Source organism: Mauremys mutica, chromosome 11, assembly GCF_020497125.1.
Source record: "Mauremys mutica isolate MM-2020 ecotype Southern chromosome 11, ASM2049712v1, whole genome shotgun sequence".
NCBI classification, from domain to species: Eukaryota; Metazoa; Chordata; order Testudines; family Geoemydidae; genus Mauremys; species Mauremys mutica.
In genome coordinates this window covers 49,685,980-49,702,844 of record NC_059082.1, presented here as the reverse complement: position 1 = coordinate 49,702,844, position 16,865 = coordinate 49,685,980, and the positions used below count along the sequence as shown (strand labels likewise).

At 48.0% G+C, this 16,865-nt stretch overlaps 1 protein-coding gene across 13 annotated transcripts in view; it reads left to right on the top strand.

The window, feature by feature from the left end:
* The window catches only part of LOC123344354 (ankyrin repeat and fibronectin type-III domain-containing protein 1-like), a 596,720-nt gene that overhangs the window by 519,277 nt on the left and 60,578 nt on the right, over positions 1-16,865 (top strand). For 9 of the 13 annotated variants that reach the window (XM_044980488.1, XM_044980475.1, XM_044980476.1 and 6 more), the window contains one exon: positions 2,200-2,328. The exons of 3 other annotated variants lie outside the window; for them this stretch is intronic. In XM_044980488.1, coding sequence (XP_044836423.1) covers positions 2,200-2,328 — 129 coding nt within the window. Of the gene's footprint in view, positions 1-2,199; positions 2,329-3,586; positions 3,703-16,865 lie in introns of those variants that run through there. One more of the 13 variants, XM_044980485.1, reaches the window with a different exon arrangement.

Here is a 16,865-nt window from a genome sequence, read left to right as displayed (position 1 = left end):
ATGGGTTTGGTGATGCTGTTTGGGGATAGTCCCATTTCAGAGCAGATGAGGATTTAAAACAAAACAGAGAGTAAAACACAGAGAAAATGGCTCAGACTGGCAGTGGCTACCAGCAGCTGAGGAAGACTTGTGGGACCCCTCTGGGAAGCCTGCTGATGCTGCTTCTGACATGCCCAGTAAGAGCGGTGATCGAATGATGCAACGTCCACCATCCCATTTCAACACCTCACACTGGCTTTTCTGGCTTCTTCCCGCCTGGGCATGCTTCAGGGAGCAGTGCCATGGAACCATGCAGAGGAGTCCACTCTGAAGAAGTGAACTGCAGCTCAGCCTGAGGGAGGGCTGAGGGTTTTTACTCATTCTTGTCTTCTTTTGGATCAAAAGGGGAGTAGGGACTTGGTGCTGAAGGTTAGGAGGGCTGTAGCATAGCAGAGGGAATGCAGTTATGTCTCGGGTCTGGAGGTTCCCAGAGTATTGTAATGCATTGCCAGCAGTTCGAGGGAAGTGATTATTCCCCTCTAATTGGCACTGGTGAGGCCACATCTGGAGTATTGTGTCCAGTTTTGGGCCCTCCACTACAGAAAGGATGTGAACAAATTGGAGAGAGTCCAGCGGAGGGCAATGAAAATGATCAGGGGACTGGGGCACATGACTTATGAGGAGAGGCTGAGGGAACTGGACTTGTTTAGTCTGCAGAAGAGAAGCGTGATGGGGGATTTGATAGCAGCCTTCAACTACCTGAAGGAAGGTTCCAAAGAGGATGAAGCTTGGCTGTTCTCAGTGGTGGCAGATGACAGAACAAAAGCAATGGTCTCAGGAAATACTATTTCACTAGGAGGGTGGTGAAGCACTGGAATGGGTTACCTAGGGAGGTGGTGGAATCTCCATCCTTAGAGGCTTTTAAGGCCTGGCTTGACAAAGTCCTGGCTGGGATGATTTAGTTGGTGTTGGTCCTGCTTTGAGCAGGTGGTTGGACTAGATGACCTCCTGAGGTCCCTTCCAATCCCAATCTTCTATGATTCTATGATGCAACATAGTAGCAGCAATGCAGGGCTGTCTCAGTGCTGGAGGTTCCCAGGGGCTGTAACGTAGCAGAGGGGATGCAGGGGTGTCTTGGTGCTGGAGGTTCCAAGGGGCTGTAACGTAGTAGAGAGGATGCAGTCACATCTTGGTTATGGATCCTCAGAGGTGCTGTTCTCTAAAATTGCTGAGTGGCTGCCACCCTTGCCTGTTGCTTTCCATCCATGCGGGAAAGGGGCATGGTCAGTGCAAAGACCTGACATTTGAACTTTATGTAGACATATGAGTTGTATTTGCTGTTCCAAAATGTCTCCATGGTGGGTTTATTTCCAGATCAGCCCCCAGAATGAAAGCTGCTCAGTGTTTCCAATCCCAAGCTGGGGATGTGCAAGCGCTCTGGGCTTTTTGTGAATGGGAATGTGACTGTGACAGAAGTTTCACGTGTACCATTCCCAGCTGCCTTTGCTTCTCTTTGTGGAGGTTGCTGAGCCTCTGGCTTGCACTGACCATCTTGCCGAGCAGTGAAACAGGCAGCATGGAGGGAGCCCAGAGCAGCCAGTTTCCATCCCTTAGCTACTGCCTTGTCCATCATGGGAACTCTCTGGATCGACACTGAAGCAAAACATTCACACCTTACAGGGTTGTTTTATTTCTGCTTCAGCAGGAAACTGCAGCCGATGAGGAGTTAGAACCTCGTGCTGTCGGGGTTGCAGATTCACCATCAGAAGGATTTCTCAGCTGCTGAGCTGCAATCGCTCTGCAGATCAGGGTGCATCTTGCTCACCATACTCTTGTTCTCTGGTTTAGGTAACTGCATTCTGCTCCAGGCAGGGCTCAGTAACACATTCTCTTTCACTGATTAGGGGTGAAAGGAACAGCTCTTACTCTCTGTTTGTATCCAGGTGGATAGAATTATGCCTAATGCTACGGAGCCAAGACCTGCTCCTCCATTATACCCATGCAATACTGCTGGCATCAGTAGGGCTGTGCAGATGCAAATGATAGAATTTGTCCCGCTAAATCAGTTCTAAAACTGTTGCTGCTTCATACCTACCCTCTCTGAGCCTTCTGCTGCTTCACCCCTGCCTCTTATGAGCATCCCTCTGCCTTGCCCTGAACCTGCCTCTGGTCCCTAAGGTGCTGCAGTGAAGTTAACACCTCTCCTTTCCCCCTCCCCAGGTCGGAGAGCAGCCTCTCTAAGTTTGCCCACCGCTTGTCAGTTAAGCAGAAGCAGGAGAAGAGGAGGAAAGCTGAGTATGCCTCAGCTGAGCTGCCTGCATTCCGTCCCAGGTCTCTGAGCATTGAATGGTAAGAGCTTCAGGGTAGGGCTGAGAGGAAAGGCACTTTGGACCCCAGCCCTCAGCTTTCTGCTGAGATCCCTCCAGTGCAGGGAGCTCTTTGGGGTTGTCTGAGCCCCACCACAGTTGCTGTTGTCTGTTAGTGCTGAGTGATGTCAGGGATGTACAGAAAGGGTAGTGGGGGGCTACCCATTTGCACTCCTCCTCTCAGCACTGGAATATACCCTCTAGCAGAGACAACCCTGAAAGACACTTGCAGTACAGACCTGGGGTGCAGCCACTCTCTCCCAGCCTGTGCTGGAGCGGCTCAATGGGGTCTCAGACACTTCCCCAGTGATGTGAGGCAGAGGGGATGCCATGACTGGCCTCTTCCAGCATCTGTGAGGCAGCGGTGACCCCCGTACCTCTCAACAGGCCCTTCCCAGTGTGAGGCAGAGGGGACCCACCCATCATAGATCCCTCCCAGCGTGTGATGCACAGGGAACCCTCACACCGGCCCCTGTAGTGTGTAAGACAGAGACTCCCCATCAGGCCCCTGTAGCGTGTGAGGCAGAGCCCCCTTCCACCCACCCACCCCTCGAACAGGCCCCGGTAGCATGTGTGGCAGAGGTTGGGCTCAGGAGTTAAGTGGTATAGGACACAGAAAGCTGCTAGTCCTTCCCAGGATGGGACACAGAGGATGGTGAGGGTTAAAGGTGCCAAAGGAAGACAGCTCCCTGCCTGTGTGGGGAGAGGGGACTCGGGGGGGGGGGGGGGGGGGGGGGGGGGGGGGGGGGTGGGGGAGTCAGTGTTGGGTTCCTGTTTGCCCTGCTAGTCCATGAATGTATCTCTGGGGGAGCAGCGAGCATGCTCTGGGAGGTGTGTGGGAGGCAGACGATGAGTGCTAACTATGTGGGATGGATACAGCTTCAGCAAAAACTTTTAATTAAGACAATTATTTGTTCTGAGTGAATAAACAAACTCCCTGCCTGGTGTTATTGCAAAACAAAGGGATCCAGGCTCCAATGCCGAGTCCTTTGGCTGGAGCTAAAGAGAAGCCAGGAAACCAGGCAAAGGAGGCCTTATGCTCGAACAGTCTCTAGACACCTTTGCATTCTCCCTCCTTTAGGAGCTCTGGAGGGGTGGAGCAGGAAGCTGAAACCACTGGGGCTCTTTGCCCACAGCTTCCACCCCTTCATTCCACATGCAGGCCCCACCCAGCCTCCCTCACCAGCTGTCAGGGGATCAGTGCAACTGGAGCCTTGTCAGCCAGCCACCCACCTAATGTTTATAAACTGGACCAGGCTGCAGTTCTAGGAGGCAGGGTTGTCTGATGGTTAGAGCATGGCGCGAGGTGTCAGGAGACTTGGGATCTATTCCTAGCTCTGCCATGGACTTGCTCTAGGTAAGTGACTTCACTTCACAGTGCCTCATTTTCTCCTCTGTAAAATGAGGGTCGTGATCCCTCCCTCCCATTGTAAAGTGCTTTGAGATCTTTGGGTGACATGCGCTGTATTAGTGCAAAATATTATTATTGTGGTGTTCTGTAGGTGTGACACACGCACAGAACCCCAGAGACGCCGCATGCAGTGCTCCAGCTTGAGCTAAACTGCCAGCTTTATTCTGAGACTGCTCCCCTGTTTGAGATGGAAATAATTTATCCATGGTTTGTGTGTCTTGATGAGATAGTCTTGGAGTCCGCTCATAGCTCAATCCTCTCAGCATTAAGGAAGGATTTTTTTCAAAATGGGAATTGTGCCTTTTTTTTAATTCCTGAATTGGATAAAGAAATCAGAACTTTAAAAAAAAATTCCTTAGGAATGTCATCTGTTTTTCCCCTGCTTTTGCTGGAGAACTCTGGGCCATTTATTCTAAGCTCTAACTCCTTAACGGAAGGAGTGTTGAATCCTTCAGATAGGCTGCCTTTCTCCATAATGGTAATTAGGCATCAGCGTTAAATAGGTATTAACAAAACCCACAGAGTTTTAAACAACCTGACTAAAAATCCCTTTCCTTTCCAATTGCTCAACGTTCACTCTCGTAGCTCTTCTGATGTCATCATTCCATCCTTCAACCATCATGGAATCTTCCAAACTAGACAAGACCTAAATTTCTAATGTACAAACCAAAAAACAAATAAACAAAACCCCAGTTTAGACCTTTTTCCAGCATAAAGAAGCAAAAAAGGCACAAGCCCAATTCCTACCCATCCCCCTTTGCTGGTCATCTTTAACCATTTAATTTTTACTGAGTTTCCATATTATCTCTGGAGTATATTTCAGCTTCAGCTGTCAGTGCTGGGGGGAGTCAGCTGTCTCATGTTTGTTTGGCAATAATAAATGATAATATTTCACAGGGTTTTGTGAGGCAGCCTGGAAACAAATCCTTAGTGAGGAGTAATCACCTGCAGGTAAAACTTGCCAAACACAACCACTTTGGAGACCAAGGATAGACAATCTGTGGCTCAAAATGAGAATTTTTCTAATGTTATCCCTCCTGTCGGGGGTTCTAATGGCTGAATGTAACCTCACTGGAGTGTAACAATCATCCTCCATTCATGTTTGTACCCAGCAGTTTGCAACACTTGTGGCTCACTTACACCTTCCTACCTGCACAGGTATGCTGAGAGTATTTCCTGTCAACCCACCATAATGCGCCCACAGAGATCAGGCATAGTCTGACTCCCAGCATTGCCAGAGCAAAGGGGGTGGAGGCAGCCATTGACCGCTGCTGGCAGCATACTGCAGCATGAGGCCATGGGCCATTTCTAGGCAGGGGAGGCCCAGCTCTCGGGATCAGGCTGGTAATACTGTAGGAAAGCACTAACTTCACTTGTGAAGGTGTAGCTAAGGGCTAAACTTCTTGTTCTTCTCCCAGGCCTCTAGTCGGAGGTGCTATGCCTTTCCAAGGCACCCCATCCTCAGGCATCGCAGCGGAACACTTTGCTTCTTCCTCTTCTTTTGGGAGGCCCAGGTTCACAAGTGTTCAGTCGAGCAGTGTGAATAATGGGGCTTGCAAGTCACTGGGGTGGGGGAAAGAAATGTTGTGGGTCAAACCAATTTTTCAAAATGTTCGGAAAATCCAAAAATCAAAACATTGTTTTGGGTCAAACAAAATATTTTGTGTTGATTTTGCCCATTTTAAAATGGTTTGGGTTGTATTTTTAATCAAATTAAAGGAAATTACAAAACAAAGTCATTTTGAAACAAGAAATTGAAACATTTCATTTAGAAAAATGTCAAAACAGAACAGATTTTTCAAAATTTTTGCGTGCTTGGCGGTTTTGACTGAAACAATTCAGCAAAACCGGCATGATTCTGCAAAACATTTAGGTGTTGCTGAAGCTGCATTTTTTGCCAAAAAAAACGTTTTGGCCAAAAAATTTCACCTAGCTCTAGTGTTCAATGGTCAAGTGTAAAAAGAAAGTGGTCTAAGACAGCACAACATTCAGGCTTCATTCCTTCCTGCACATATTCTGACTTCTCTCATCAAGAACTTCTTTACAGGTTTCAAAGATATTACCCTATGCATAAGCTTGGAATGATTAGATTTGAATTGGTAAATATCAGCAAACATTGATTTCACCACACACACAAACTGACAAAAAATATTTCAATCAATAATTGACATATACAGAGGCAAAGTAAGAAAAATGGTGGTTGAGAACTTGTTAGAGTTTGATTTAAGGTCATTTACTTTGTATGTTTTGACATGATGTTGACAATTTATGTTTTAATGATTGTAAAGTTTTAACTTTTTGAATCTCAGCCTCTATTGTCATTAAATAATTGTCTGATCCCCCCCATAATTTCCCACAACTGACAATTTAAATAAATAAAAATAGAGGAAGATGCTTAAAACCCATAACTTTGTGTAACTGTAAAAATTTAAATTGAGAAAAATAGAAAAAATGCTTAAAATAAACATCGATATTATCTGTCAAAATTATAACCTAAAAATCGAATTCTGCCAAGCCTAGGTATATACATAAGCATACTATCATACTATAACGCCCCCTATTGGGGAGCAATCTATTGTAACAGTCAGAGCCATAATTGAGCCCCTAACCATCTTAATGTCTTCAGAGGATATTGTTTGGATCTTCTACTAACCGCTTCCGTTGTTGTTCTGGTTCGGTAGGAAATCCAGGAGCTACAGTAGGCATATTGTTCCAGTATAAGAATTTAATTTACTTTCAAACATACATGGCCAAGTTTTCAAAGCCTCAGGATGCCTGTGCGGACACCCACATGCACTCTGTTCAGCACTAACACTAACATGCACCGGCGAGAGATTCTAAAGGGGGCATGTGTAGATAATAGCATTTTAAACCCATCACCTAAGCATTGGGATTGGTGCTGGAGAAGGGTGTGCGCAGGTGCTCACATGCACAATATTAGGGATGGACATACACCTGCAGGCTGAGTGGATGGCCATTCGAAAATATGGACCACATGTGGAGGTAACACGTTGTACACTAAAGCCAGGCCCTGCAAAGGAGACGTTCACTCGCTTGGCTTTGTAATGTCATCATTCCATTAGTTCCTCCAGTCAGTGGGGTTTTGCTTGGACCTGGGGTCTGCAGGACTGGAACCCACGTCGTCAGTGCTTGGATATGTACATTCACACTCCTCAGTTTTATGCACAAGTATCTAATGTATACTTGTAAATCAAAATTGCAGGCTCTTTTTGGTGTGTGTGTGTGGGGGGGGACACCTAGCAAGTGGGGTCCAAGAGCAGGCTCTTATTTGTTCTGGTGACATAAATAATAATACATATATTGGTACATATCCAATCCATCGATTACCTCTCACAGCACTCCATCAGGTGCGAAAGTGTTCTCATCCTCATTCTTCAGATGCGGAAAATGGGGCACCAGGAGACTGAAGCTAAAATTTTCAAATTTTGAGGACCACTGATTTGAAGTGTCCATTTACGGCTAAAAGAACAGGAGTACTTGTGGCACCTTAGAGACTAACAAATTTATTTGAGCATAAGCTTTCGTGGGCTACAGCCCACTTACGGCTAGATTTTCAGAGTTACTGAACACCCACAATAGGAGCCACAGTTCTTTAGCTCCGCTGAAAATCAGGCCCTAAATGTCAGAAGCTGAGCACCCAGAAGAATAGGCACCCAAGTTCCGATTTTCAAAGGAATTTAGGTTTCTAAAACTCAATTATTTCAATAGGAGCTAGGCACCTAGGTGCTTTGGAAAATTCCATTAGATGCCTAAATACCTTTAAATATCTGCCCCTTGGTGATTAGCCCCCAAGATCACACAGGCAGTCAGCGTCTGAGGAGGGTCTAGAACCCAGCTCGCTTGCCTCCCCTCGCCCTGTGTCCATGAGATGCAAAACATCAATAGTCCATGTTGGTTCTGTGGCACAGTACACGCTTTATTTAGGCAGCACATATTTATGTACTCTAAAAAGCAAGTGAAACAAGATTTTGCTCCTGAGTTTAGCCGTAACTACACGATACCTGCTATGTTCTACTTGTTAAGAAAAAGGGGGTGAGGAATGAAGTATTGAGAAAACACTTATTTCATTCATATGTTATTTACTAATATAAGTACTTCATTATTAGACTTTTTTAGGCTATTTTTTTAAGCTGGTCCCACAAAGTTCCTTCTGTGAGGGACCTATGAATATGCCATACTGCCTCAGACCGCTGGTCCTTCTCGTCTGGGATCTTGCTCCTGGCAGATCCCAATACTTAATGCTTCAGAGGCCAGGCTGGTTGTGGGGCAGTCTGATGTTCAGGGGGAGGGGTAATGCAGAGAGTGGAATATCCATGTAGTGGCTTTTGTAGGATATATAAAGAAGGCCTGAACAGTGTTTTTATTTTTAAAATTATTCTTTCCCTGCTTATTTCTTATATTAGAAATTCAGGTCTGTTGTGCTGAAGGATTGTATGGGCAGCTGGAGAAATTGTAAGATTGTGGTATCACAGGTTTGAAGAGAGTGAAAGCTAGGAAATTGAGAGAGGAAGGGATTTTCAGTGAGACGGTTTATAACTCATTGATTTCTGTTTGTTTGTAATACCTGTTTAACTCCAGTGACCAAGCAACACATGGGAGAAAAGGTCTCTTTGTTAAAGATTCAGCACTTTCTCCTACTCAAGTAAGGACTGAGAAAATAAACATCCCACTTCTAACACGTTCAATGAGTCCTCTAGCAAACCGGAGATGACAAAATTTGACATTCTTGATATTTCTAAGGTTAAATAAAAACAAGCAGAAATCTTCCCCAAAACACCAATTTTATCGCTTTGCCACAGATCACTTTTAATTTTTTGCACACTTAGAAATTATCAGTTATTTCTCTATTTTACATCATCTCTTAACCAGCTTTTAATCCATAACAATGTCTGTGTTCAGCTTGTCTCTTTAACACCCTCTTGTGAGGGACTTCATCAGAAATTCTAGTGCCTTTGTCTCAGCTTCATCTCGTTCGATTCTTCTTTTTTTCATGCTCTGAGCTTGTATCTTTCAGTTCCATTTGATTTGGTTCATCTTTCATTAATTCACTCTCTCCTTTTCCGTTTTTTCTTTGTTACTTGTCTCTCTTTAACCTCGGCTTCTTTCTGCTTCTCTTCCCTCTCTGCTTTTCCTTTCCTGCTCATTTCCTCTGGTTGTTTTGCATATCTCCCCGGTTTGTTTCTTTCCCTTTTTTTCTAATCACTCCCCCCTTCTCTCCACTTCTTTCTCACGTTTTTCATGTTGGGGAGCCTCACTGTAATGTATTGTGAGACTAGCTTATTCTAAGCTATTTTAGTAAAAATACTGTACATTCCACACTTTCCCATGTATCTTTGCTCTGCATTTTGGCAGCCCATTGCAAGCAGTTAAAGGATCACTGATGAGAGGATGTTGTCTAGTGATTAGAAGAACAGGAGATTTGGGTTCAGTTCCTGGCTGTGCATTGGTAAATCACTTAATCTCTGTTCCTCAGTTCCTCCTGTTTGTAAAATGAGGATAATAAGGAAACCTAGACGTTGAAGCTTATAGAGGGTTGGATTGTGCCTGCCCCATATGACTGGGGAAAAGAGGCAAGAAGGTTTCCCCATTATGCCCCTACATAGAGACCAGGTAGACTTGCATATTGTGCATTCCGCTGAGCACAAGGACTGTGCAGGGCTAGCATCCACAAAAGCACTAGCCTCTGGCAAGTATAGCTGGTCCTGAACGTTGTAGTGTGGGTAGGACCTAAAAAGGGTGGCTGTGTTCCCTCTGCACTAGAGCCCTTAGAGATACCAGGCCTGCTTTTGGCAAGGTGCATCCCGGAGCTCCAGCATGGAGCAGTGTCTCTCTGCAGTACCAGCCCCTTTCCAGGCACCATAGAGGAGCCAGCTGTCATTGCATTATTGTTGGCAGGTAGATCAGGCCCAAGTTTTTGGTTTGGTTAAAAAGCAAAAGGCTTTTAATGGAAACATATTTATGATTCAGTTTCAAATTCTGTAATGCTGTAGACTTTCTCTTTGGGTTTAAATATTCCCTTGCAGTATGTGACCTCCACAACTGCAACTTTGGGCTGAGGCATGAGAACCAGAATGTGAAAATGACTCTCACTCAACATGGAAGTGACCAGTGTGTTTTCATTGTCATAGCCTAGTATTCCTGATTTACACGAGGGTAAGTGAGATGAGACTTAAACTTGTTTTTATTTTCAAGCTCCTAAGAAGACCTTAGCCAAAGAGATGGGAAAAAATAACTAGAGGTGGGTGGAAAAGAACAGCCCTTGATCATTAAAGAGGGGGTGGGGAGGGGCATATGTGTGGGTCTGGGGTATGTGCAGGGCAGGGCCTTATTAAGACCTTTAGAGGCCCTAAGCACTGAAATGATTATGGTGCCCCCCCATATGTAATTCAAAATAAAAACAATACTATACCGTAAAATAAAATTTTATTTTTTGAAATGACACAAAACTTACACATATGCTGAAATTAAAATAGCTTCTTTCTAGATTTTCTGATTGCAAAATTCTGGATAAGTTCATCGAAGCTGACTCGACGAAGCATGTCCGCTTCCATACACAATAGAGAAAGTGAATCAAGTCTGTCCTGACACATTGTTGTTCTCTGAGCAGGGCCGGCTCCAGGCACTAGCATCCCAAGCAGGTGCTTGGGGCGGAAATCTACAAGGGGCGGCAGTCTGTATGTTTTTGCCCCCAAGCAGCGCGCCGAATTGCTGCTGGACTGCGGGGGCAGTCTGTGTGCTGTTAGGGCGGCACGCGCGTTTCGGCGGCGGCAGCAATTCGGCAGCAGCTTCTATGTTCATCTGTCCGTGGCGGCACTCCTTCTTTCTTCCGTCTGAAGACAGAAGCTGCCACCGAATTGCCGCCGCTGCAGAAATGCAAGTGCCACCCTAACAGTACACAGACTGCCCCCGCCGTCCGCGGCGGCAATTTGGCGCACTGCTTGGGGGGCAAAAACAGTAGAGCCGGCCCTGGCGGCCAGCAGTGGAGGCTGCAGAGCCTAGCACAATACCCCTGCCATAGCCAGTTGCAAGCGTCCAGCCCAGTGGGGTCTGGGGCCAGGTTCAGAGCCGGCTCCTCCCAAGCCGTCCCCAGCGGACCGAGCAGGGCCCGTGGAGATAGGAGCACGGACACTCCACATGCACCAGCGCTGGGCCGCAGCTCAGTCGGGAGAGTGCCGGGGTCCCGTGTAACTCAGGCAGCGCCTGTGGGTGGCCAGCTGGCGCCAACCCACAGCAGCCTCGCAGAGTAACAGGTCAGCCTGGGCCGGGCACGGCTGGAGGGAGAGGCGTCCCCTTGGGCGACCTGGGCCTGATGGGGGGAGGGGCAGGGGACATGTGTTACCCCCGTGTAGCTCCCCCCGGGGGCCGGGTACCACTCCCTGCCCCGTTCTAGGCCGGCCCTTCCTGAAGCCGGAACATTCCTCCCACGGCCGGGTGCGCTGGTCAGACGAGTTGCAACGGCACCGAGTGGGTTGGGTGGGGGTTTCCAAGAGTTTGTCATGGGGAGCTCGAGCTCGGTCCTGGCAGGTCAGTGGCGTGCGCTGGGCTCCGCATGTCGCCCCGCTAAGTGCCCCGTCCGACCTGGGAGAGTTGGGGCACGCGGGTGGCAGGAGGAGGTCGGGGCTGAGGGGAAAGTAAAGTCACGCACATGCCGCCCTAACGGACTTGCCCCGCCGTCCACGGCGGCAATTCAGCGCGCTGCTTGGGGCGGCGAAAACAGTAGAGCCGGCCCTGTTTCTGAGGGTTTTTTATTCTTTTCAGCTGAGAAAAAGCATTCTGCAGAGCAGTTAGTAATCATCAATGTTAGAAAAATACATAGTGCGATCTCTACATTTGGAAATACACATTGTATTCCGCCTTTCAATATTGTGTCATGAAGATCAATGTGACTGAATTTCATTTTTCCTGTTTCATTAAACTTTGCGCGCATATAACAGTGGAACTGCCGTACTTCTCCGCAGAGATTCATATTCAAGTCAACAGGGTAGAGTCAACTAGCTTTTGGGAACCTTGTGAATAGTGTTCATCAGATAAGTCCATATCATTTAGAAAAGAAAATCTACTTGATACTTCTTTGTACATTTCACCTCTCCTCTTCATATGAGTTTCAAGTGTATCAATTATAGCATAGTAAGTAGATATGCAAAATTTGTCTCTAGGATTCAATGCTGTTTCTGTTGCACTGCTATCATTTGCTTGTTTTTTCCTGATTCACTTACGGGACTGGGCTTCTTTGTAATTAGTATCAGGCAAGCTCTCTTTTGATATGTCTTCAAATCTTTCGAAATCATTCCTCAAAGTGTGTAAGTGGTCTGCTAATGATTGACAAAGGTGTGCACATGTTTTCAAATCCAATTCTTTTTCTTGGAGAGCTTGACTTGTGTGGTAAAAGTGTTGTAAAATTTCATTCCACATGGTCAATATGAATACAAACTCTAGTTCTTGCATCTTGTTTGCAATGTTTTCTGCCTCTCATGTAGTTTCTCCCTTTTGTGATCGGTCTTCAGCTATACTTTCTAATGTATCCACAATCTTTGAGTAGGACTCCAGAATTGCACTTGTTGGCACTGCATGTGCCTCCCAGCGAGTATTAGAAAGAGATTTCAACACACGATCATTGCCCAAATATGTTTTAAGAACTGCCCATCGGTGTGTTGAGGCATGAGCAGGTTCAGTTTCTGACACATCCACACCTGTTTTACCACCAGGAGTAGGATGATCAGTTACAGGTGGGGATGAGTAAATAAAAAGAGAACAGAACAACAGAGGAAGAGTGTGGAGTGGAGTGTAAGGAAGTCTAACAAAGTTCTGATTTTTCCCATGCTGATTACTTCGGTGCTTTTTTTGAAATATCAAATGTCAATTTTTTTCAAAAAATCATCTCTTTTTTTTGGTGCCCCCTGCCTTGCTGGTGCCCTAAGCACATGCTTAGTCTATTGGGTAATCCAGCCCTGGTGCAGGTGCTTTGGTTAAACCTGTGACTGGTGAGAGTGTTCCTGTCACATGAGATTTTCAAAGCAGGCTTAGAGCTGAGGATGCCCAAAGCCCATTAAATTAATGGGAATGGCTTTGCAAATCTCAGCCACTATTCCTAAACCACATAGGCCTTCCCCAGAATCTCAGGGCTGCTGATCATGCTGAGCAGTGCATGCACTGCTCTGAATGGGGCAGGCACAGTGTTGAAACAAACCTGGAGGCACTTTGTCTGGACTGGGAACGTTTTAAGCCATCACTCAGGAACAATGGCCAAGCTAGGGGGTCATTTGTTCTGGTATTTCAGCAGCTTCTCATGATTTATGGGATGTTTTGTTCTGCTGCTTGTCTTAGCTCCCCCCTCTCCACCCGCCCTGTCTCTCTCCCTTCTCCATTTCAACTTTTCCTCTCCCCCTCCCAATTCTCCTAATAACTTTGGAGTCTCTCTGCCTTATGAAGTAATGGTATCTGTGACTTATTGAATTAGCTGTATGGAATTGGACTTTGACACTGCACTTGCGGTCTGCTCCAGTGTGCAATGCTGCTTTGTGCCGCTCAGGATTGCCAAATGCTAACACACAGTAGGGCCCGAGCCTGAGCTCTTCGTTCCGGCTACACTCCCACTGGCTTTTCCAACAGAGTTTTGCCTTAATAAGCGATTCAGGATCAGGCTCCTGGAAACTAGGTTTGTGTTAAACAAATGTGGGAAAGAGGAACTGCAGTCCAGAAACCAAGGAGGCTCTTGTGTTAGTGCTGAACTCCCTCCCCCTCCTCTCACCACTCACTGAAAGCGGGGGCTTTATGTTAAGGCAGTAGGGTTAGCTGTTTACCTACTGGAACACCATTTTCCATACCAAGATCACCTTGGAATCCCCTCCCATCTAGCCAGGGTCCCCTTCCATCTAGCTGCAATCCTCTTGACCCCTGTTCTGAACCCCCAGGTTGAGAATCTCTGGGGCTAAGGTACTGAAGTAGGAGCCAGGTGATTTGGTTTCCGCTCTGCCCCAGACTCCCTCTATTACCTTGGGCAAATCACTTAGACCCAGATCACAAAGGAATTTAGGCTCCTAACTTCCACTGATTTCAATGGAAGTTAGGAATTGAAATACCTTTGATAACCTGGGCCTTAATTGCAGATCCTCAATTCCCCCTCTGTAAAATGGGGATAACACTTCCCTGCCTTCCTGATGTTATGAGGATACATTCATTAATGACTGTGAGGTGCTCACATCCTGTGGTGACGTGGCCCATAAAGGTACCCAGAGAAAAGCAAGCTCTGTCATTAGTAAATAATTTGCAGTGAATAATTTATTTGACAAAAATCACCTTCTATCCTGTTTTCAAAGTTGTCTGCAAACACAGCATGAGAGTCTCAAAGGTAACTGCTGTTTGAAATAATGCACATATTTCTGCAGCAGCTAATCCATCGCCTGCAGATCATTCACAAATTGCAAACAAGTCACAGTTTGCACCATGTTGGTTCTGTACGTCCCTATTCCCAGCAAAGAGTTAAGCATCAGAGCTGAAATGCCCCCCCCCCTTTTTTTTTTCAGCATAGAACTTTAGCCCTCACAGAAACAGGGTCATGAATGCCATTGAATCAAAATGCACTCTGGGATTCAAACCAGCATTTTCTCTCCCTCTGTTTGCTCCAGTCATTAGCGTGGGGAGGGGCGAAGCAGGAGAATCTTGAGGTGACTTGTGAGATGCTTTCATAAACTCAGCTTGTATTTTAAGCCCAGCAAGTGAAATTAGGCCCTGTGCTGTGGACCATCACACAAGGCCAACACACTACAAGTCCCACTTAAGGATTAAGTACCGCATAGGTCTAGTGTGTGGTCCCATTGTCTGGGTGTGGGGAGGGGGGGAATTCTCCCAGGGTGAATAAAGCAGCAGTATGCAAGATAGAAGCTGGTGCTGAATGCTTGTGAGAAAGTGGGTAGAGAAGTGAGCGAGCGCCCATTTGTGCAATGAACTGGGAAGCCTTATGCAACAGTGGATAGCACCCTTCAGTGATGTGATGGAGCCACTTAATAGTGTTCTCTTTGTACTGTCAGACCGTTGCTGCTTAATCTTAATATGCTGAGGTTAGAAACCAGGAGGCTGGAGAGACTCACTTGATTCAGGCCCTACCTGTGTAGTAAATGTTGTCCTCCATTGTTTGCAACCATGCCAAATAACAGCTGTGGCTTTTGAAAACTTCAGTTGTGAGGTCAAATCTTGATGAGAAGCACCAATACTGGAGTCATTTTGACCAAAGTCTGGCATTTAAATTGGGGCTGAGTGGACATTCTCCAGTGGGGGTGGGGGAGCCAGTGGGTGCAGAGGCCAGTGGGCGCAGGCTCCGAGCAGCGCTTACCTCAGGTGGCTCTCAGAAGCAGTGGCATGTCCCTTGTCCGGCTCCTACGCGGAGGTTCAGCCAGGTGGCTCTGCTCGCTGCCCCATCCGCAGGCACCGCCCCCGCAGCTCCCAATGGAGTGCATAGGAGCCGGAGTGGGGCCATGCCAGCTTCCGGAGCCACGTGATGCAGCCCCGACCCAGTGCCCCGCTCAGAACGCCAGAGCAGGGCCAAGCCGCTGGTGCAGCTCGCAGGCCAGCTTAAAACGGCTTGTGGGCCATAGTTTGTCCACCCCTGTGTTAGTTAGAAAACAGAAACATACCATCCTAGTTATCAAAAGCAAGCAGCAGGGAAGAGAGTTTAAAAATCTCAGCTGCCCATTCCTGGCCACTCGCCTTCTTCTCAGGTGGTTGCTGATGTCGCCACGCACCCCTGCTGGGGATATGTCTCATGAAGCTCATCCATTATCCCCAGTGCGCTTTGGTCTCTGTCATCTTGCCTGTTTGCTTGGGTTTTGTCTGGGTGGTTTGTTTTCCTTTTCAGCATCAGGTTTATCTCCGCCTGTAAGGGTCCGTGTGCGGGTCCCCTTGTCAGGTGAGGGGTCGCTCTTCGACTTCGGGGCGCCTGGGAACCAGGCTGCCTCACTACAGGAGGCTGAGTAGCAGTTCAGTCTTACAGTCAACGCCCTAGATCAGGGCAGGGCAACAGGCAGTAGTCCTGGGCTCAGACCCTCAGGCAGGGCTGAGCAGCAGTTCAGTTTATAAAGCCCAAGCCCTAACTCAGGGCGGGGCAGCAACAGATACAGGGCTCAGACCCTCAGGCAGGGCTGAGCAGCAAACAGGTAAGTCCAGGTTTCTAAGCCTGAGCGTTGGGGGTGAGGGGGAGACTGCCACCCGTGCGGAGGGTGGCAGGGGGGACGCAGGCCCACCCACTCCACTGCGTCCCGGCCCGGGGCCCTAGCAGCGGCGGGGATCCGCTGCAGTCAGTGGGGATCCTGGCCGCAACACACTGACATAGGCTCAGGGTCGGCTACAGCCAGACTGGGGTCGGCTATCCCCGGGCCACTTCCAATCTCCCCCTCCATTGGTACCTGTATCATTGTGGATTCGTCAGGGGGGTCCACCAGCATTGGCTCCTCAGGAGACGGGTGCACAGGTGGGCTCGACTCCTCCTCTGTGTACCGGGCTCGGGGCAGGCTCGGCCAGTCCTCCTCAGGATACCGGGCTCGGGGCAGGCTCGGCCAGTCCTCCTCAGGGTACTGGGCTCGGGGAAGGCTCGGCCAGTTCTCCTCAGGGTACCGGGCTCGGGGCAGGCTTGGTTCAGCAGGAGCTCGGGCACCAGCGTCTGTCCTCTCCAGCGGCCGGGGCGCAACTGAGCGCTGGGCCCGGGCCTTTATACTTCCTGTCCCGCCCCTTGACTTCCGGGGGGCGGGGACAGGCGGTGGTGGCTCCTCCCACTGAGGCGGCTGTTCTGGCTCGTCCCTCTCAGGTGCGGCTGGGAGCCAGGCCGCCTCACTACACCGCCACACCCCCGATCTGGCACCTGCCACTCCTGCCCAAGCCAATGGAAGTGGAGGATATTCAGCATCTTACAGGATTGAGGTCCAATCCATGTGCCCATTCTCCTCTCCTCACCCCTTGATTCCAGTGTTTCTGTAATGCCTCACACCTTCCTTGATACACTGTTAAAATGCTAGGGCGGCTGGAGGGTGGGGAGGGGATGAGATGACATCTATTTCATATTTGCAGCAGACCATGTCACTAGAGTGTTTAATCCCCAC